Raw genomic sequence first — 23,501 nt, forward strand, 5'->3', positions numbered from 1 at the left:
CATACACACACCCACACTTCCGGCACAACTCAATCGGTAGCAAATTACCAATGGCGATAGACAGGAGTTGTGTTGGTTTGGAAGAAAGGAGTAAAATACCTTCAGAGAATATCTTCCGGGCAAAAACTGAATTTGAACAACTGAAAAGAAAAAAGACAACAACTTTCGACAGAAAAAAAAAAAATTGATAACACAAGCCCCGATACTATAAACGAAAATGTTCTCCATGTTATGATATTGGCCCTTTCCATATGTGATAGACAGTACCCAAATTATATCATTATCCGTAATTCAAGTGAGCGATGCCCACCGTAATATAAAAGAATTCTCATTGTCAAGTTCTTAGAAATTGTGCTTTGCAAAGCCAATTACAGTGTATAAGATAACCATATGTCCAGTATCTTACAGGACATTTCAGTAATTTTGACCGTCCCGACTTTCATATAAATTGTCCCGTTTTTCCCGATTTTCAAGGAATTTCAATGAATTTGTATTTTTTTACTAGAACCAAGGATTGAGATTATAAATTACCTGATGATAATTATAACTTCAATCATCATAACTAATTATTATAAGATGAATATATTTATTTCATATATCTTTCAAACATATAGGTGATTTTTTATGTATCACATATAGGGGTTTTTTTTTCTGGTAAATTACATTTTCAGAGAGTTCCAGTAGATCCTTATGTCCTATCAATGGCGATTTTTCCGCAATTTTAACGATAGTTGGCAATCTTTTCGGTTATAAGAAGCAACTTTAATTCCCTTAACATTTATTTTTGGCTAAAATTAGCAACGTTACTTTCCCTTGACATAATTTTTTCTGGCTATATTTATCAACTTCACTTCCCTTCGACAATTTCTTTTGGCTATATAATAGGCTACTTTATTATTTTTTAAATTTTTCGGTGATAAATGGCACGTATATCATTCTTCCGTGTATTTTTATACGGGAATATATAATAATAATTAAGGGAATATATGTGGTTAGCCTTTCTTACAACTTTGATACTTTTTTTTATCGAAACAATTTTAGCGGGGCGGATGAAATCCCCTTGGTTGGCCGCATTTGGCTCACGATCAGGAGTTTGTGCATCCCTGTTCTAGATCGTGGAGATTCTGGCATATCTATATTCAACTTCAAAATCATGTTTGAAAAAATAACACAGTATAACAGTTTGATACTCATTCATGTTTCTCACGGAAAGAAAATACTGAAGCAGATTTTATTGAATGTAATTTCAAGTATATGGTGAATTTGAAGTACTATTTTTATTTTGTAATGATTCGCATAAATATCGGAAATTCGGATAATACAAAACCAATTTAAAGAAAACAGATTAAAAACGTGATCAGAAAATCGAGAAAATACTCTTATAAAAAAGTATAATATATTTTTAAGAATTTGAACTTATTATTTTCCCTACAAGAAACATTCACGTATAATTAGGAAACATAAATTGAAATTTTATAGTTTATAGAAAACAAGATTAAATTATGATATTTGAATTATGTATCCTTCATTGAGTTCTTTTAATATCAAAGTTTTAAAACAAGAGAAACTTGAAAATTAAATGAAAAAAAATGTTTTGAAATTGAATCGAGCGTGTAAATATAATAATAAATACTATTTTCATTGCTTCTATTTTTACGCTGAAGCTCAGAAATCAAAATTCAAAATGCTGTAGTGATGAAATACGACAACAATACACACTATCATAATCGAATGAAATTTTGATTTGATTTAATGAAATCCTTCGAGACAATATATTAAATAAATATATTTATTCAATTAATATGAATTTGGAAATATGAAGCTTGAAAAACAAAAAGGCTTATAAATTGAGATATTTATAGTTTTTGTGAGAGAGATTATTATGTGTACCTCCTCAAGGTAATAAATGGAATAGACATACAAAGGCCACAACACCTGCCCAACACATTGCCCAATGAGATGGCTCAAAAAATTATGCCCATAAAAATACTGATGCTAAATATATAACCAAAATATAGCAACCCGATAAAAAATCATATATTACAAAAACAAAAATTATATAAAATGAAAATAATAAAATAATAATACATTTTGTCATAAAAACATTATGGCCGTCTTACCTAAGTATGGATAACTTCTCGATTTATCCCACCATGTTTATCGTATTTCTTTTTAAACGTATAAATTGTGTTCGAATTTACAACCCTCGGAGGTAAGCTATTCAATTTATTGACAACCATATTAACGATAAACTCTCTGCAACACCACAACCCGGAATTGTCCCTTACTAAACGATACTGGTGTCCCCATACTATCATCCTGTTGAAAAATGTTGAACACTTCGATCATATTTCTTCGGAAAGCGGAAGAATGACTTTAGGAAAACGCATAGAGATTTTTTAAGAATGAAACCGAGAATTGTTTCTGATTTTCTGACTTTCGCTGAACAAAGTTCAGAAAGCCTAAGCCGCTCGTGAATGAGAAATTCCAAATCTGTGATCTTACGCACCCGGGATAGTGATACCATTCAACTCGTAAGTGGAATGTAGGTTATTCGAACCAAAATGAGCGGCCGTGCACTTGTCAACGCTAAACATGTTCCATTCATTTGCCCGTGCTGCAATCCTGTTTAAATTTGTATGGAACAACTTCCAAACCATACGAGCATATCACCTATTTGTCACTTCATAAAAACATTGACTCTTAAGTTAATTTCATGCATCGCTAATAACTCTCGAAATGACTCTGAATATCCCAAAGCTTTCACCAAAATAATGGGGGAGGGTGATAAATTATGGTAAGGTTTTTACTTTTTTTCATCATGTAATTTTTGATAGGTGAAAAAGAAAAAAAACTATTACAGACGAACCATTCTGAAAGGCAGATCAGCATAGACATGATCCGTAACATAGTAACTTTTCATTTAAAACAAAAGAAATAACCGTCCATGGCTTTCTGAAAGCCTTTCGATGGCCATGAAGGGTAAGTTATAGTTAGCAAAAAATAAGTTGAAATTTTATGGTTATTAAAAACAAAATTAATTATCATATTTGAATTACGTCTTCGTCATTGAATTTTTCGACTCTAGACATTTAAAAAGAAAGACTCAAAAAAATTTAAAAAAAATGAATTTTGGAATTGATTGGAGTTTTAATATATGCGAACATTTAATATTGTAAATAGTTCATTGCTCTAATTTTTTCGCAGGAGCTCATAAATCAAGATGAAAGAAGAGATTTCCAAAATTCAACATTTAAGGAGGTAATGGGAGGAAGGGGGTTCAAAGATTATATGAGGGGCAATCTCAGAAATGAGAGCCCAAACCATTGAAGCTATCAATTTATTTTGAAATATTATGAAGCTATTCATTATTTAAAAAAAATTGTTATATATAGCTTTTATATTTTACAATATAGAGGCTCACTAAGACGGAATTTCTGGAAATTCAACTCTCAAGGAGGATCATTAGGGGGTTCAAATGTTATATGGGGGTGAGGAATCATCGCCGAACAATTTTCGGCCACAGAATCCACAGGAGCGAAGCCGCAGGTAACAGGTAGTTGTTAATATATGTAAGAATTTAATATTGTGAATAGTTTACACATTGCTATAATTTTTGCACCGTAGCTCATAAATGAAGATGAAAAAAGCTGTAGTGATTGAATACGATAATGCAGTGTATTTATCGAATATATATATATACATATATATATAATTCTGATTTCATTTTAGAAAATCATTCGTGACATAAAAATATATATATATATATTTATATTCGCAATATTAATATAATATTGGATTCAGGCGAAAGATCGTAAAAAATAGAAATGTGTAAATAGAGATAATTATACACTCTGTGAGATGATTATAATTATCCCTGAAGTAATAAGTAGGATAAAAATCACCATCGCATTACTTATTTTGTCAACTCCTTAAAAAATTGATCCATAAGTGAACGTGTAAGTTAATTTCATGCTTCACTAAATCTTCAAATGACTCGGAATATATATCACAATGTTTCCACCAGAGAATGGTACTCATAAATCACAATAAGGTTTTTACTTTTATCCTTCGTATAATATACGAGTGGTAAGAAAAACTATTAAAGACGAATCATACTTAAATACAGATCAGCTATACGTCTCATAAACATGATCCGTTGTATAGTATCTATTTATTTAAAATAAAAATAATCATTGATGTCTTTGTGAAAAGATTTTGATTGATGAGTATATTACGTGGCGCCATAGGGTTTATAAGATTTACTTTTCAGACATAATATCTCTGTTATTTGTTCTTGTTGAAAGGATCCACGTGATTATTGATTGGTTAAAATGGATCCATTATTGATTTTTTTCCCAGTTTTTAATGGATTTCGCATTTGAAGTTTTCTTGTCTTCATCTTAGGGATTTTACTGGAGTGTGAAATAAATTCGCAAATACATTGAAAGTTCATAAGAATTGAAGGAACTGGCATATTTCGAATGTGGTTTGCGAAGAAGTTTTCGTTGATAGAAGGGTGCAACACGGATTTCGGGTTTCAGGAGTATTTGAACCTGAACATGTATTCAATCATTTTTGTGTCCGGAATGTTCGCAAGGCTTCAGTCGGCAATTTGCGACTGATGTAAGACAACTTCACCAGTCACCAGTATTGATTTATCTACCGCTATCAACATCACAGCGAAAACATGTTACTGTAACAGGAAAATTCAGGAATCAGCTGTTAATTGCAGACCATGCATTTATAGAACTGATTAGCCAATTTCCAGTGATTTTGTTTGCAACGCTCCCTATCGGAAAAAATTGAACTAGTTGTTTTTTAGAAAAAAAAATTTCCAGTGAGAGTAATAATGTTTCTTGCAAACCCAATTCCGAATATATAAATTTCTTCAATTTTTATGAACTTTCAACCCATTTATGAACTTATGGGACACCACGTATTTAGTTCGTGAAAACAATAGCCTGAGCGGAAAAATTAAAAAAAAATGATTTTTCAAAAAATAATTGTCCAAATTTTAGAGACGGACTGTAATTATCAAATTGTATTTAAGGCAATAAATATCATTTTTTGGCAAAATTTAGTGACATCTGATATTCAGGATCGCATTTTCCTCGATGTATAAATATGTAATTTTTATTTGAACTCATACCGTTATTACTAATATCAGTCACAACGGTTTAATATTTTTTTTTCAATTATAATTAAATTATCAAGACTGCCTGTGCCACCTATGCCATCGTCACGGACTACCTCTGGTCCGTGGACCATAGGTTGAAAAACGCTGGTCTTGGTCAGAATTTGATTGATGAGTATTTTATGCAGCGCGACAGGGTTCATGATGTTGTGTTTCGAGACACAACATCTCTATTATTTGTTCTTGTTGCAAAAAATCTATGCAATTATTAATTGGCTAAATGGAATCAAAATTGATTTTTTCCCTCTTAGTTTTGAATGTATTTCACGATATAAAATTTCGTTGTTTTTATCTTGGTGCTGTAGGTAATTCATAATAAAACTCTAGAACAGTGGTGCGCAAACCATGGGTCCCGAACCCCCCTGGGTGTCGTGTCAATGAGCTGGGGGGGGGGGTCGCGAGAGATTCTCCAAAATAAAAACTTCCAAATAAAAAATTCATTTTTGTTAAAAAAAATACGTAAAAACTAGAGAATAGCTTTATTCAGCTGAGTTAATTACCGTGTATCCAATGAAATTTTATAAAATTTCTACTTGCACAATAATCAATATATCGGCTACGTCATTCCAGAAAGTGTTTTCGGGACAGCACATTTACTAGCAAAAAATCGGGATGTCCCAGAAAACCAGGACATATGATCGGCCTGTGAAGGGGTCGCCTATAAAATTTTTGGTCCAAAGGAGGTGGGGGTCGTGCTTCAAAAAGTATGCGCACCACTGCTCTATAAGTACCTTCACCACTATCCCGATATCGCTAGTTATCGATAATCTATTCTGTCTACATCAAATTTTGTTCAGTAATTTTACATTCCGACTGATTTATAGCTCCATTCCAGTCTAAATAACCAATGACCATGCACTTATGATCACCTATACGATATGACGAAGAAACCTTTCCAGAGTATATAGTAATAATATCCTACATTCCAGAATAATTCTGAGATGTTATCTAGAACAACATTTTCCTCCCGGGGAGAGAAGGATCCTACTACAAATAAAGATAAGGGAACAAAATTATTCTCAGAAGAAGTAAAAAAAAGATGGCACAAGAAAGAAAAGAAAGTTAAACCTTCATTTGTATTCCCCTTGCGTTTTGGAGAAAACTTTGAAGAATAGGATTTAGGCAACGCTTTACGTTGGAGAAGATGGGAGTCATTGTCTATGCCGGTAGTGATCTCTGGGTGTGTATGTGTATGCAACCTCTTCACCTAGAAACCCACCCATTCCAGAAACATGAGATCCAATCGAAGCTTTAAAAGGATTTCGTCTAGTAGAGCCTATTTAGAGTGGTTTAAAGTGGAAGCTTTCACAAACTTGAGCTAAAGGATGGGAACAAATCTCAGCAGAGAGATGTACATCGTTTACTTTTAGGTCACTGATTTCTTTCCCCCGTCTCCGAACCTACAGCATTAAGGAAAGGTAGTCGTAGGTAGTTTTTTTTTTAGAGGATGAGAAAATATCATGGGGGGAAGATGGATATTTGTATTCGACATGTTGTCTATTAAGTGCGTTTTGTTTTCTTAAATGATCATCGATGACGTTTGTAGTTATTTCAATCATGGTTTTTTTTTGTGTTACGAAGTCTTTTATTACACAATGTAGCAAAACAAAAGTGTTTTCTTTGTTACTAGGAAGAAGTTATTTCTGTGTTGGCTTAGCTTGAATAAAGGTCTATACCTTACAGTGCGTGACTTTTTTTTTTGAGCTGATATTTTTTTCCCCCATAGTTAATGGGAAAAATATATATCAATAAGTTCATCATTTGATCATTTTTGTCGCACCATGGACATTTTCTGCACACGAGGGCTAATTAGACCGCGACATACAATTTATTGCCGATTCCGAACGGCAGGCTTGTTTTTTATACTCATCGAGAGGTTGGTGCGCTAACCCCTCGATGGGGGACTGACTCCCTGCGGTAACAATTTTTTGCAGCGGTCAAGTCACCGTTTTTGTTGTACCATGGGCGGAGGTACAACAAAAACGTCAGCGTCAAAGGTGGAGTCGACTGATCTAATGTATATATGATTTGACATCATCATCATCGTGCTTCTCAGCAATAATGACCGTGCCCCACAGACTTCCAAGTCTATCTCCGCCTATGTGTTGTACCCCTGTGTCAGGAAAGTCTTCTGACAAGGACGAACTGACGAACCGGGTATCAAACTCGCGACACCTCCGAACATCCTTTGGTACTTTAGACGAGTATCTTATCAACCTGGGCTACCGCGCCCCTCAATAAGTTCAGCCGTCCCGCCTTTACAGGCATACGGTAAGGTGGGTCCGACACAGCGATCACAGTTTCATAGCGATAAAAGCAAACAACTCACTCAGCAATATACTGAGCTTGAAAGAAGTTAACAACAAAAACATAAAGTTAAAATTAAACAATGACATGTATACAGGGTGTACTGTTAATGGACCGACAACTAGAGGGTTGTTAGTAGACATCAAAAGAAACAAAAATTGCAATGAAACATGATATCGCAAACCACGTTGAGAGGGTGTAGATCGCGAAAACCGCATGCAGGTTTCGACGTCACGCTGGAACGACAAAAATATTTATATGATTAATTATTACAAGAGTTGTTAGAAGTGGTGGCTGCTGACGTCATTGCACAGTCTACAACGACGTAAAAACGATTCCCGGGACGCGCTTGAAGATACGGGTATGGTTTTGATGTCTGCCGCAGCGACGACAATCATCGCTATGAGATCCTCCGGTGTGTCCACAGTCGTCAGACATTGTGAGTGAACCCGTGAAGGCATTCAGCGATCAACTGACATCCATCCTTCGTCTCTTCTGGACTCACAGCTTGCATGCATTCTTCGCGATTTTCACCCTCTCAACGTGGTTTGCGACACCATGTTACATCACAATTTTTGTTCCTCTTGATGCGTACTAACAACCCTCTGAGTTTATCGGTCCATTAACAGAACACCCTGTATAGAAAACTTGAAAAATAAAGAGAACATACAAAAGACGTGAAATCACATATAAAATAAATGTATTGAAGTAATTGTACTTTCCGAATATATAACTGCCTGCTTTGTGATTTATAAAGATAGAAAAAAAAACCAAGGCAGGTCGTGCGCCGGTAATAGAAACACAAAGGAAGTGTTTGATTCTATGGATTCAGTTAATGGTTTCGGCGGCATTTAAGAAATATTTAAAGAAATATTCAAATATTCTGCCTCCCTAAAATCCACTGATTCCGGCAAATGACGAGTCGAGGGTAAGGGGCACCACGGGTGGAAAAAGTTTGAGAAACCCTGCTTTACGGCACTCACCGGCCTGTTTTTTTACTGGTGACAAAACAGATAAAACAGTGAAAAACAGGTGGCGAACTCTAGGGGGATTTTTTTGGTCATCCGCGTGACCTGGTCTATCACGGTCTAGGCTACTTTCTGTAGCCTAGACCGTGCATTTGTATGTTCACATGATGTTTTGGTCACTCAAATCGCTTGCAGGAGCTCTAGATCATTCTTTTGGTTGTTCACCAACCTAGTCGCTCACGCTCTAGGCCACTCGATGACCGGATCCATCAGTCTCTCGGCGCCTCCTTTGGTCATTCACGGACCTGGTTCTTTATTAGCCTGTTCCCTTACTCTCTATGTGACTCTTTTGGTCATCCACTTTGCTGGTCCGTCGCTCTCTGCGTCACTGTTTGATCACTAACAAGATTTCGAAACTCTAGATCATTCGTTTGGTGAATCACCGATTCAGTCCCTAACACACTAAGCAAAGGTAGATTTACGGTTTCACCGCTTACGGAGTTTGGAAATGTTACTGCTACATTCCCATTCTACTAATTTTCCGCTCTGGGCTATAGTCCACTTATCCCTTAGCGCCCTCCCCTTCCTGTAAAGAGCCACATGGCAGTTTCTGACACTTGGCCAGAATTCGGATAAAGTTTCTCGAGAGGAAAACCTCTGTGCACCCCTCCCCAAACCTTTTGTGGCTCTCCCAAAGGTCGATCCAGCGTACACCCCTGCCCAGTATAAACCGAAGCAGCTATTAGAAGAACATCGAACAATTATTTTTGTGCTCATGTAGCTGCCCGAAATGTTGCCACCAATGTACTGGCAATAATATGGATCGGAAAGTACGATTTGAATCCCGGGAAAGAAATTGGAGCAGTAATGGAAATTTGAGAAAAAAATTTATATACTCCCATTAACGCCAAAACAGCCGCCTTCAAAGACCTATTTAAACACATGAAATTTTAATCGAACTTCATATTTTCCACTTCTGTTTGTTCTTTCCAATCAATCTGCGAGTTCTCTAAATTTTTATATTTATTAATAATCTAAAAAAGAACTATTTTACACAAACGTAAATAACATTTCCTCGAAATACATTTACACAAATTCGAAAATTAACGAATAGTGATGGTGCATCTCCTTTTAATTACAGAACTTTTAAAATGTAAACGCATTCAAGCATCTATAACTTTTTCCTACATTCAGCTTGCTCAGCGAAGTGATCTGAGAAACGCTTCGCTACAAATGCAGCATCAAGACGAGAACTATCTAAATAACTTTAATACGCAATTCCAAGAAACAATCTCACCATATTTGCTTACCGAACAGCGTGAAATTTAGATTCGTGGCACTTTGCCAAATAATGTTTCAGAATAAAATATTCAATTTTAAGGATTTCTTAACACAACGAGTTCCCATCCATAAAAATTCCAGAAAATTATTATCATTTTTTTTTACATAGTTTCACACACAATTCAGAAACAAAAATCATTATATAAACTCTTCTTACTTTCTAAAAATCGAACGTGGAACCCGGTGGTAGAAACTGCAAAAAATGGACCGGAATACTTTGGTTTTAATCCACAGCGGAAGATCCGAGTATAGCCGATTTGGTTTCAACGAAAGGCAAAAAATGACTTTCCCAGAAATTTTTCAAGAACTAGTTTAAGAGAAATATATATATATATATGCATGAAAAGAGAAAGAGATAAAGTTAGAGAGAGTATTCTTCTAAGAACACGACTCTGAATCCAGTCATTAAGTAGAAATTTTTAAGCACGAAGCAGGAAATTCCAGAGAAATTTGCATTTGGAAGAAGAATGGAAACCAAAGACGATACCTTTCTAAGCAAATCATTGTCTTTTCTTTTATCCAGGCGTTCTTTATCGACTTTTTCTTTTCTTTTCCTTTCGAGAGATAAACTTAGAATGCAAGTCGTTAATGCCGACATAGACTTCCGTGGGTAGGAATTACACTTGAGACCAATTTCGAAAGAAAATCAGGTAAATTTGGTAGGGTAGGAAAAAAAAAGACTCAGGAGATATAATGGAGGTTACTTCTTATCTACACAAGAAAGGAAAAGACATACGGACATGGAAACTGGTCATTCTCTCGTAATTTTTTCCATGTTTTTTTTCGTACACAGTTTGATGGATTTCTTTCATGATTTGACGTACAGTACGTTATTATAACGACATGATTATTATTATTCCTTCTTATGGTGTCATGAATTCAATTTTTTTTTTCATCTCTGAAGGTTAATGATTTTTCTGTATTTAAAAATCAGAATGTAAGCCGAAAGGTAATTTTTATAAGGACATCAATGATTATAATATGGAATTCTTTGAATAGTTATTTTTATGTAATTATCAGAATAATTGAGATATAAAATCTTGTTCGCAGAATTCCAGAAAGTTATTAATATTTGTTGTACTCAGTTTCAAACACTCAAGAAATAAAAGTATTACCCAGCAATTTTTCAAGAATCCAGTTTATTGGAACAGTAAGAGAAGGAAAGATAAAGGGAGAGTGTATTCTTCTAAGTACACGACTCTGAATCCAGTCGTTAAGTAGGAATTTTTAAGCACTAAGTAGGAAATTCCAGAGAAATTTGCATTTGGAAGAAGAATAGAAACCAAAGACGATACTTTTTCTAAGAAAAGCATAGTCCCTTTTTTCCAGTCGTTCTTTATCGTCTTTTTTTAGCAATTCCTTTTCTTTTTATTTCAAGAAATAAACTTAGAATGCAAGTCGTTAATGCGGAAATAGACTTTCCATGGGTAGGGATTACACTAGAGACCAATTTCTAAAGAAAATCAGGTAAAGTTGGTAGGATACAAAGAAAAAAACTCAGAAGATGTATATAATGAATGTTACTTCTTATCTACATAAGAAACAAAAGACGAACAAGGAAACTGACCATTCTATTGAAATTTTCTGATATTATTATTTTTTTCCTACTTAGTTTGATTAGTTTCTCTGTTACATGATTTCACGTTCATTGCGTTATATTATAAGAACACGATTATTATATATTATCCCTTCATATGGCTTCATGACTCTCAACACAATTCTTTTTTTATCTCTAAGATTATTGATCTGTCTGTGTTTTTAATTAATAAACCATAATGTTAGCTGAAAGGTATTTCTAATAACGATATTAATTATTGTGCTATGGAATTCCTTGAATAATGATTTTCATATTATTATCCGAATGATTGAAATGAAAAATCTTTTGCTCGAAATTCCAAAAAAAAGAAATAATAAAACTGTTCTTTGTGCCTAGTTTCAAACACTCCAGAAATGGAAATCATTAAAGCTTAGTCCATTCTAGAAACCGAACATAGAACCTTTTAATAGAAACTGCAAAAAATTGCCAGAATTCATTGGTTTTAATCCACAGCGTAAGATCCGAGTACAGCTGATCTCGTTTCAACGAAAGGCAAAAAATAACTTTCCCAGAAATTTTTTCGAGAAGCTAGTTTGTGAGAAAAAAAAAAATATATGGATAGAGTATTATAGAGAGAAAGGGTATAATATAAGTTAGAGAGTATTCTTCTAAGAACACGACTCTGTGAATCCAGTCATTAAGTAGAGATTTTCAAGCACGAAGAAGGAAATTCCAGAGAAATTTGCATTTGGAAGAAGAATAGAAACCAAAAACGATACCTTTTCTAAGCAAATCATAGTCTCCTTTTTTCCAGTCGTTCTTTATCGTCTTTTTTAGCAATTTCTTTTCCTTTTATTTCGAGAGATAAACTTAGAATGCAAGTCGTTAATGCGGAAATAGACTTTCCATGGGTAGGGATTACACTAGAGACCAATTTCCAAAGAAAATCAGGTAAAGTTGATAGGGTAGAAAAAAAGACTTCGAAGATATAATGGGGGTTACTTCTTATCTACACAAGAAAAAAAGACACACGAACATGGAAACTGGTCATTCCCTTGTAATTTTTTTCATATTATTTTCTCCTACATAGTTCTTACATCTTCTACATGATTTGACGTTCGGTGCGTTATTATAACTTGATGATTATTATATATTATTCCTTCTTATGACTTCAGGACTGCAGTTTTTTTTTAAATCTCTGAATGTTATTGATATTTCGGCGTTTAAGAAACCATAATGTTGGCAGGAAGGTATTTGATTATGATATCAATGATTTTGCCATGGAATTGGGTAGTTATTTTGATATTTTTAAAGAAAGAATGAAATGAAAAATCTTTTGCTCGAAATTCCAAAAAAATATTATAATTTTTTTCTGCTTAGCTTCAAACACTCCAGAAATGGAAACCGTTAAACTTTATTTAGTTCTGAAAATCAAACATGGAACTTGGTGGTAGAAACTACAAAAATGAGCCGGAATTCTTTGAGTTTAATTCACAGCGTGAGATCGGAGTACAGCTGATCTTGCTTCAACGAAAGGCAAAAAATAACTTTCCTAGAAATTTTTCAAGAATGTAGTTTAGAGGGGAAAATATACATACAGAGATGAAGCAGAGAGTATATTCTTCTAAGAACACGACTCTTAATCCAATCATTAAGTAGAGATTTTTAAGCACAAAGTAGCCTACCTTAGCCACCTCGCTGGCCATTTTGCCTGTTGTGGCCTCGTACAGGTTAAGCAAAAAATCCGTAGAAACTTTAAAAATTCATAAAAACCGGGAAAATAACCGAAATAAAAAACGGTTTGCAGGATTAGCATCGCTAGGTCACCGGAATTTTTTTGACAGGAAAAAAAAACCACCCCTAAAAACAGCCGATAGGTGGCGCTGGCGTATGGTCCATCCAATCTGTCGGAACAGAAAGATGCGAGGTGTCATGCAGACCTGCTGCGCTCTGCCATTGCTCGATTTGTGACTCGCCTGCAATGTGTAATCCCCAGTGGTGGTGGTCATATGGATCACATACTGCTGTAATAAACGATTTGGAGGCATTCTGTTCGTTATTCGCGTATCTTTTCCTTTACTTGTGTACGTCAGTGCCACCTATCGGCTGTTTTTGAGATATTTTTTTCCTGCCTTAAAAAAATTCCCGTGACCTAATAATTTTAACCCTGCAGACCGTTTTTCATTTCGGTTATTTTTCCGGTTTTTAAGAATTTTTAGTTTCTACGGACTTTTTGCCCACCCTGTATTTTGTATTTGTATTTGAAATGCTAGAGAAATTAGCATTTGGAAGAAGAATGGTAACCAAAGACAATGCTTTTCTAAGCAAATCATTGCCTTTTCTTTTTTTCCAATCGTTCTTTATCGTCTTGTTGAGATATTTCTATTCGAAACTATGTATTGTAAAAGCTAATTTTATTTTCTTGGAAGAGATTGTGATAAAAATATATATTAAAAAAATAATAATTCTCAAAGTTACTTTGTTTTGCGATGGCTGATGTCGTATAGATGCGAGAAAATGAACACTTGAATCGATATTTCTTTTTCTGAAAGACGTGAGCTAACAACACTTTTTTATCCCTTAATATTTTATTATAGCTGAATGAATTTGATATTTTATTCGGCGCTGTTGATTATAAGGTAGAATATTTTTTTTTCACGAATAAGAGAAATTCCCACATGTGTGGATAGGGACCGGGTACATATGATAAGATGATAAATGCGGATAAATATGATTAGATTATAAATGTAGATGGATATGATTACATTATAAATGTAGATGGATATGATTACATTATAAATGTAGATGGATATGATTACATTATAAATGTAGATGGATATGATTACATTATAAATGTAGATGGATATGATTACATTATAAATATAGATATATGTGATTAGATATTATAATATGGTAAACGTGGACAGATATTAGAAGATGACAAATGTGGCAGATACGATATGTTAAATTTCTATAGATATGATGAGATGATAAAAATGTAGATAGATATTATTAAATTATAAACGTGTATGGATGTGATAAGATGATAAATGTAGGTAGAGAGAGAGAGAGAGAGATGATTAGATTATAAACGCGTGGATATATACATGTGATAAGATGATAAATGCGAATAGAGAGAGAGATATGATAAGATGATAAATGCGGATAGATATGATTAGATTAAAAACGCGTGGATACATGTGATGAGATGATAAATGCAGATAGATATGATAAGATGATAAATGCGGATAGATATGATTAGATTAAAAACGCGTGGACACATGTGATGAGATGATAAATATTGGTAGAGAGAGGGAGAGAGAGAGAGAGAGAGATATGATAAGATGATTCAGGCGAATGATTAGATGATAGTGATGGGTATGATTAATTAAATTCGGATATGACTAGATGATAAATGTGGATGTGATTAGATGATAGTGATGGGTATGATTAATTAAATTCGGATATGACTAGATGATAAATGTGGATGTGATTAGATGATAAATGTGGATATGATTAGATGATAAATGTGAATATGATGAGGTGATGAATACGGATGAATGTGATAAGATGATAAATGTGAATATGATGAGGTGATGAATACGGATGAATGTGATAAGATGATAAATGTGAATATGATGAGGTGATGAATACGGATGAATTTGATAAGATGATAAATGTGAATATGATGAGGTGATGAATACGGATGAATGTGATAAGATGATAAATGTGGATAGATATCTGCACTACGAATTGTTCGCAGTAAATTAAGGTGAAAAAAGTATTGCGATATTTTTCTGTTCATGATACATTTTTAAAAGTGGATAATCTACGATGATAATGTCATTGGTATGCATCAAAAAATTGAAAAGAATACGGTTATTTCAAGAATTGCTAATAAACATATATCAAAACTGTAAGTGCGATAAACTTTTCATAAAATAATAGACCGTACTATTTACACAATTGCGTGGTTCAAACGTTATCAAATATCCATACCTGTACAAAATGGCTTCGATGGTATGACATCAGGACTGTCATCCTCGAAATGCTTCAGCTTCGGAGTCGGTATCCTGAGATAAAATGAATATAGTTTTTTTAATATATAATAATAAAATCATCATATTTCTGTATTTTCTGAACATAAAGAACGAGCTTACATGGACAGTAATGCACATATTTTAATATTTAATGCATTATTTATCTTAAAGGATAAGATTTTTGAAACTCAAGCTCTCTATTTTTTTGTGAAATTTGACAACAACTCAAATCTGAATAATAATAATACCCGAGAATAATCGGAAAATGCGAGAAAAGTCAGAAGATATGTCACTGAAATACCTACAATAATGGATCGAATGAAACGTTCGATGCAAGTTATTTTGTTTTTAAGTTCCTGCAATTTCTAGAAGCGCTTCAAATGACATACAGATCATAATACGGCTGTCATTGTGATTTCCTTTTCCATGATAAAGTTCTTAAAAAAAATGATTGGAACGATCCTTAAACTTCAGAGAAAATTTTTGTCTGATTATATTAATGTTGATATTTCATCGAATAATTTTTTAACTTCATAAAATCCATCTATGAAGCATTTTATATCCTATCCTATATTTTCAGAATTCAACCGCTTCAAATTTCTTTTTAACTTTCATGTTCATTTCGATTGAAAATACATACACGAGGCAAACGAATGGCAGTAAACAAATAAAATTTGACGACGTAACGTAATAACTTCACAAAAGTACTTTTAAATATATAGCACTATATATTTGCACAATTTTCTCAAAACAATACTATATTAATTTGATACATATCGATTGCTGTGTATGAAATAATAATTTGACATAATTTTCCCGATTAATTACTAACAAAATTTTTATTTGATAATTTTTGTCGCACCACGGTTATTTTCTGCACACGAGGCTAATTAGACCGGGACCTAAAATTTATTGCTAATTCCGAACTTTTTCATACTCACCGAGAGGATGGTGCGCTAACTCCTCGATGTGGGACTCCTTGCGGTAGCAATATTTTTTCTGTGGTCATGTCACCGTTTCTGTTGTACCCCTCTGTCAGGAATGTTTCTGACAAGGACGAATCGGGAATCGAGCACGCGACACCTCTATACATCCTTTTTTACTTTAGGCGAGTATCTTATCAACCTGGGCTACCGCGCCCAATGCAATTTTTATGCAAGTCAGAATGAAGATTATAAGTGCAGTATATTGCAAACCTATCGTCAGTGGCCGTACACCATAAGTCTGATGGCATTATAGGTTTTGTGACCTATTGCACATATTATGATATTCTGGCGAAATATAAGATACGCAGACATCATCGAAATCTTTGTAAGATCAAATAATATAATCTAATTCAAACATTCTCTTTTTAGAAATATACAGGGTGCGTAGGTAACAAGGCGTATTGTATTTTACTGACGAACCGTTGATCCTAGAGGCATGCTTCCAATTAGAAAAAATATCCAAATAACGTGTAGTACTAAGATATGTAATTCATGTTACAAGGGATTGCATAGTTATTTAGAAAAATATAGTCCTCTTGTACCCGAAAAACCCTAGTTAGAAAATATTGTCCTGTCTCTCCTGATGCTAACTAAAAAATTCTTCGTTTGTGAGTGCAATATTCATTGGATATTGGAATTCGAAATAACGGAGGAAAATTGAGAGAAAATGACATTAAATGCGGGTAAAACGGTTTCCCCGTACCGTTTTACCCGCTGTTTTTTCCAAACTTTCAAAACTTTGACATCAGCAGAGACAAGACAAAGACTTTCTGATTGGATTTTTGGGCACGCGGGGTCTGTATGAAAAGTTATTTATATAACATTAATAACTATACAACCCCTTGCATCAGGAATGTCCTAACCGAGTACTACACGTTATTTGGATACTTTTTCTAATTGGAAATATGCCTCTAAGATCTATAGTACACCGATAAAATGACATATACCCTGTTAACTCTGTCCACGTATGTATAAAACAGGCTTTTCGCATTCTCTAAAATTTACATTCTTCATAAATTTAATAAATGGATTATAAAACATTGAAATTTTTAACTAATTTAATCAAGGTTTGATAGAAAAATATATTTCATGATCTTTAAATTGTTTCAGGTACGATTTTTTGTGTGGGAAATTACCGATGAATTAAAAGCAAATGAATTGTATCGATCTCATTCGATTTTGAAACATATATAAAATTTTAATTCATTTATTTAAGCTATATATAAACTTAAATTCAAACTATAAATGTCCGTTCAAGAAATCGCTTGAAAACGTTTTATAATTCGTGCAGTTCTAAGAAACTTACCTTCCAATTTTTACTATATTTTCAATTTTCATATGAGAAAAACTTAATTATAAGGAAAATTATTTCAAAAGCATTTTTATACATGCAATTTATTTATTAGGAATACCTTAGAAGCTCCCAATGCTTTGTCACTGATAAAGTTTGAACATAATGATTTTATAGATTTTAAAAAGATATTTGTTTGATGTTAAATGTATTCTAGGACACAGCTCTTCAACAGCTTTGCGGTCCGCATTATTTCTCCTAATTATTTATTTCTTGCCGGCCAAAAAACTATTTCTCGAATTTCTTTTTTTTTTGGCGCCGCCTATTCACTTATTTTATGTTTATATATGTATAAATATAAAATAAGATATATATATATAGTATGAAAAGGCGAAAGATGAGAAGTTATTGAAAAATTGTAAAAAGGAAAAATATGGATCAATGAGGAGGTCATTCTCAAGGGGGAACCCTCCGCATTGCTCCAAACTGCAAAAATGTTTCCAATGATGGTAAGCATAATAGGCATAAAATTACCATCAGTTCCCCCGACATTTTTGCGATAAACAAGCTTTGAAAGTCAAACAGCAAAAATGACAATATACAATTAGAATCAAAATATGAAATAACAAATGAGTTAGGAACACAAAAATATATATACACAAAGTGTGTTAAAAATTGAAAAATGAGAAAACTTGAAGAAAAACATACCAAGAGTAAGACTCTTTTTGCACGCTTAAAAAGAGTCTTACTCTTGGTATGTTTTTCTTCAAGTTTTCTCATTTTTCAATTTTTAACACACTTTGTGTATATATATTTTTGTGTTCCTAACTCATTTGTTATTTCATATTTTGATTCTAATTGTATATTGTCATTTTTGCTGTTTGACTTCCAAAGCTTGTTTATCGCAAAAATGTCGGGGGAACTGATGGTAATTTTATGCCTATTAGGCTTACTATCATTAGAAACATTTTTTGCAGTTTGGAGCAATGCGGAGGGTTTTCCCTCGAGAACGACCTCCTCATTGATCCATATTTTCCCTTTGTACAATTTTTCAATGACTTCTCATCTTTCGCATTTTCATAATATTTAATTTCGGGATATGTGTATAAAGCAGCCTTTTGAGGCGCGATACTCTAACTTTTGAAATTTTTCATTCAAATCTGTTTTTGAAATTTTTCATTGAAAGCTGATTTTGTTAATTTTCTCTTTGATGCATACTATATATATAAAGTGTCTATCTGTTGCAAAATATGGTAATCGGATGAATTCTAAATACAAAAGTAAAAAATTGTTTGTTCATTATTAGTACCCTTTATAGATATTTCCAGTACCTCGAACTACGGTATTTAGAGAAATTATACACACACATAACCGTAACGTTATCTCTAACAGTTATTGTAATCTGATATAAATTTCTAACATTAAAAGAAAGTATAAATACTTACAACCATTGGGTAAACTTAAGTGACCATTTGTTACGGAATATACAAACAAGTTTGAAGCCTCATAGAAATAATCGATACATTATTTACATAGTAAAATGCTAAAAACAGATTAATTTGTTTAACGATAAAGAAAAAGTGTTTCATTTTGTAAAAAAGTTATATATTTTCTTCATGCTATGAAAGTATGTATGTATTTTAATGAAAGATTTTCAGCATTTTTGCACATACATATGAATATGCATCCTTATTTGTACACAGATGAATTTGAATTTGATTAGTGACATTCAATACATTTTTTTTGTAAATAGGAGTTTTCTTTATGACTATCTTTTTAGTGGAGAATGGCTACCCTGAATACGGAAATAAAGGAAAAATGTCTCTGTTGGGAATTATGATGATCCGATAAATCCCAAATGTAAGTTAGAAATCCCGTTTGTTTGACATTAACAATACTTCGAACAAGTTGGTGAAATACTTTATATATAACCGTAACATTATCTCTCATAATTATTGTGCGCTACTGTAAATTTTTAACATTGAAAGAAAGTATATATAAATACTTCCCATTGCATAAATACAAGTTTCCATTCGTTACGGAACGTACAAATAAGTTTGAAGCGTCATAGAGAAATATTCAATACATTATTTACATAGGACAACGCCAAAAACGGATTACTTAGTTTAACGACAAAGAAAAGATTTTATTCCGTAAAAAAAAGGGTATTTTCCTCTTTATTCTTTGAAAATATTCACAAGAAAGAAAGGAGAAGAAAGAAAATAAACTTATATATAGAAGAGAAAAGAATTTCTTTTTTGTATTCGATGTTCAGAAGCAATTGCTTTTCACTGGATCATTAAACTTTCAGATTACATCTTTGTCAAGGCTCACAATATAAATGAGATGATAACATGGGTCAGCTCTGTGAGATCTAGACTTAGAAAATATATCGAATAAAAAAGAGGGGACTCATATCACGCAAAACAGAAATGATGCTTTCATAAAGAATATTTTCTTTAAAAAAATAGGTATTAAATAAATATACAAGAGAGAGATAAAAAAAATTAAACAAAAACCGAAAAATTATGCAAATATTTTTTTTCAGATTTTATTTTTAATCTAATCAAAGGACATTATGCTGAAATACGCATTAGAGAAAATTAGATTAGCATAAATTATTTAATAATTTACATTTTGAGGCTTTTCTTTATTTTTGCATTAAAAAAAACAGGTTTTTCTTATAATATGCGAAAAATATCTAAAAGGTCGTTATTTTTGTTAGTAAATTTGTGTATTCAGAATAATTACTTTCAAATGCAAATATGTTTTATAGAACCATTGAGCGTCATTTATTAATATAATTTTTTGTGTAATTACAAATTTTTCTTCGATGAATTCATAATTCAGATAGAGATCAAGTGTATGTTTTTCAACAATAATATACATGATTATTTGATCTTACCTCGTTTGAATCATTGAATAAATTTCTAGGAAACAAAATTCTACAGAAAACTTTTTGAAACAATATATTTCAAAATATATTCTGAAAATAAAAATTGCTTGAAAATTAAATTATTTTATTAATCAAAACTTTTATAAATCTGTTTAATTACAAAAAAACCTGGTATTCAAAAACATTTGTAAAGAAATGCGTTTGAATCGCATGTGATATTGAAACACATTGAGATTATTATAATTTCACCATTTTCACTTCTTTCATATGCACGAGGGACTGTTAGACAGATTAGAACACGATAAAAATCGATTTAAGTGATTATATTTTTAAGCAATTTGTTTTTTTTAATTTTGTTCAGCCTCATCAGGAAAAATATGAACTAAGAACTCATCTGGTCAGGTGCATAGCGTTATTTAACGTTCATTTTATTAATGTGACAAGTAATTTTATGTAAGTTCGATCATTTTCTCTGATACTGATTAAAAAATTATTGTCATTTGTTACATTTCAATATTTTCCCTCTTATTTGTATTATTTCCAATATATTGCCCTAATGCGTATAATTCCTCATATTAATATTCACCTTTATTAATTTCCACTTTAATATCTATACTATTAAAAAATGTTACCCCCTCCGAATTTGTAGTATAGTTTATTTTATACAATTTTCAATATTGATTTTTATACAGTTTTCAATATTGATTTTTATACAGTTTTCAATATTGATTTTTATACAGTTTTCAATATTGATTTTTATATTATTTTCAATATTAATTTTTATATTATTGTCAATATTATTGGTATAATTTTCAATATTTTACTCCTATTGCGTATAATTTCCAAAACATGTTTTTAATACATTCGAGAATCACAAAAACTTAAACATCAATATTTTTTGGAACTCACATGAATATCTTTAGTTTTCAAGCCCTCAATAATTAGAGTTTGAATGAAAATAATATTTATAATACATTTTTTTAGCGGAAGAATATAAACATAATAAATTATGAAATAAATATAATAAATGATTTTTAATAATATATATATATATATATAAATAATATTTGATAATAATATGAATAATATTTGATAATAATATAAATAATGTTTGGTAATAATATAAATAATGTTTGATAATAATATAAATAATGTTTGATAATAATATAAATAATGTTTGATAATGATATATCAATAAATAAAAATGCACCTTGGGTACAAACTGCTGGGTGCAAGATTTAATTTGGAATTAGACTGAACTGCGAGTCAGTCAGTATGAATACGACCATGTATAAGTAAGTGAGATAAAAACTTTAATTGACAAGTTATCTTTTAAGAATATTGAAAATGAACCAACAAAAATATTTCAAGAAGTTTTCACACCATTTCCTACCCAAAAAATAACTCCAATTGATTTGAAGTGCTGCCAATTAAAAGATAACAGCCGTTTTTACGATTGTAACTAGGTAATAATGGTATTGGTATCAGTAACACAAAATGCATTTCAAAACATTTTTTTTTTGTAATTTACTAATGCAATTTTTTTTTCTCCAAGAATAACTGTAAGAAGGAATAGCAGTTACATGAAAAATAATTATTTCACAGGTAACGTTAAAAATCGATTAGAAAGATTCCGAGCATGGCATGCGCATCACCAACCATCAATGAATCTCTTTTTTTTTTTTGGCCGTTTATTTTTTTGCACGTTCTGGTCCCGTCCATTAATCTTTAACATCGTCCCCTAATGGAGCCAACCGCTCCGTGTACCTCGTCGTCCCTTATCTTGTCCATTATTTTTATTCTATGCTTGCAGAGTACTTCACGGTAATTTTCTTCTTCTACTTTTTGCTCTCGACACTCGTGCAATTTTGCACGAAGTAGTGCTCGGAATGAAATCACCGATTTTTTCTTTTCCTTTGCTTCTTACTTTGATTGACAGTGAAAAAAATTAAAAAAAAAAAACTCTTCCTTCATTGGTTATCACTTTCAGGCGGGGGGATGAAAATCCAATCACTGTCAAACTTTGGAGATTTAACCTCCTTCGTAAGTTGTTTTCCTATAGTTGTTTCGAGATGCAGTTTTTCTACTGAAGAACTTACCAATTTATGATGAAAATTCATTTGATGTAGAATTTTCTTCTTATCTTGTAATTTGTTATTTTCCGTTGATATTATTTAGAATCTCAGGAAAATCTAGAAAAATTTAAGATTTCTTTTAAACAAGATATTGGCTTTAGCTTTTGTCGTTATTTTCTAAATTTCTAGGATTTTTTTTAATTTTCAAAAAAAAATTTCAATGAAATGAATTTAAAATTTCTCGGAAAAATAATTAGTTAATTTATCAATTAATTAACTTTTCCAGATTATGCAGTTAAATTAATTTTTTCAGATTATGCAGTTAAATTAATTTTTCCAGATTATGCAGTTAAATTAATTTTTTCAGATTATGCAGTTAAATTAATTTTTCCAGATTATGCAGTTAAATTAATTTTTCCATATTATGCAGTTAAATTAATTTTTCCAGATTATGCAGTTAAATTAATTTTTTCGTTGCATCTCAAAGTTATTAATATATGACAGCTTTGGACAGCTGGCAAAATAGCTCACCATGGACATTTAAAAACTGATGAAATTTGATTTGAAAATTGATTGCCTCAGAAACAGTTGAACTACATATTTTCCGAACCTCAAAACTTTTCATGATAATAACAGTAAAAAAATGCATACATATTTCTGTGGTATTTGGTCAGAACATGATACCTCCAAAAAATTTCTTTTTGATCTAGTAGTAAGTCTTACTAATTACAACTAATTATACAAATACAAATACAAATACAACGCCACAACAGGCAAAATGCCCAACGAGGTGGCTGATAAAAAGATGCCCATAAAAATATGGTTGTCATATGATTCAAAAATACAGCAACCCAATTAAAAAT

The 23,501-nt window shown here is 32.1% G+C and overlaps 1 protein-coding gene across 3 annotated transcripts in view; it reads right to left on the minus strand.

Annotated features, from left to right (window-relative positions):
* Positions 1 to 23,501, minus strand: part of LOC149063898 (synaptogenesis protein syg-2-like) — a 553,183-nt gene that overhangs the window by 25,221 nt on the left and 504,461 nt on the right. For all 3 annotated transcript variants that reach the window (XM_089255271.1, XM_089255270.1, XM_089255272.1), the window contains one exon: positions 15,350 to 15,423. In XM_089255271.1, the coding sequence (XP_089111397.1) occupies positions 15,350 to 15,423 (74 nt within the window). The remainder of the gene's footprint in view (positions 1 to 15,349; positions 15,424 to 23,501) is intronic.

The sequence above is a fragment of the Pholcus phalangioides genome, unplaced genomic scaffold (assembly GCF_987345545.1).
Source record: "Pholcus phalangioides strain wild (caught in Gottingen) unplaced genomic scaffold, Ppha-v1.0 ptg000042l_1, whole genome shotgun sequence".
Classification (NCBI taxonomy): domain Eukaryota; kingdom Metazoa; phylum Arthropoda; class Arachnida; order Araneae; family Pholcidae; genus Pholcus; species Pholcus phalangioides.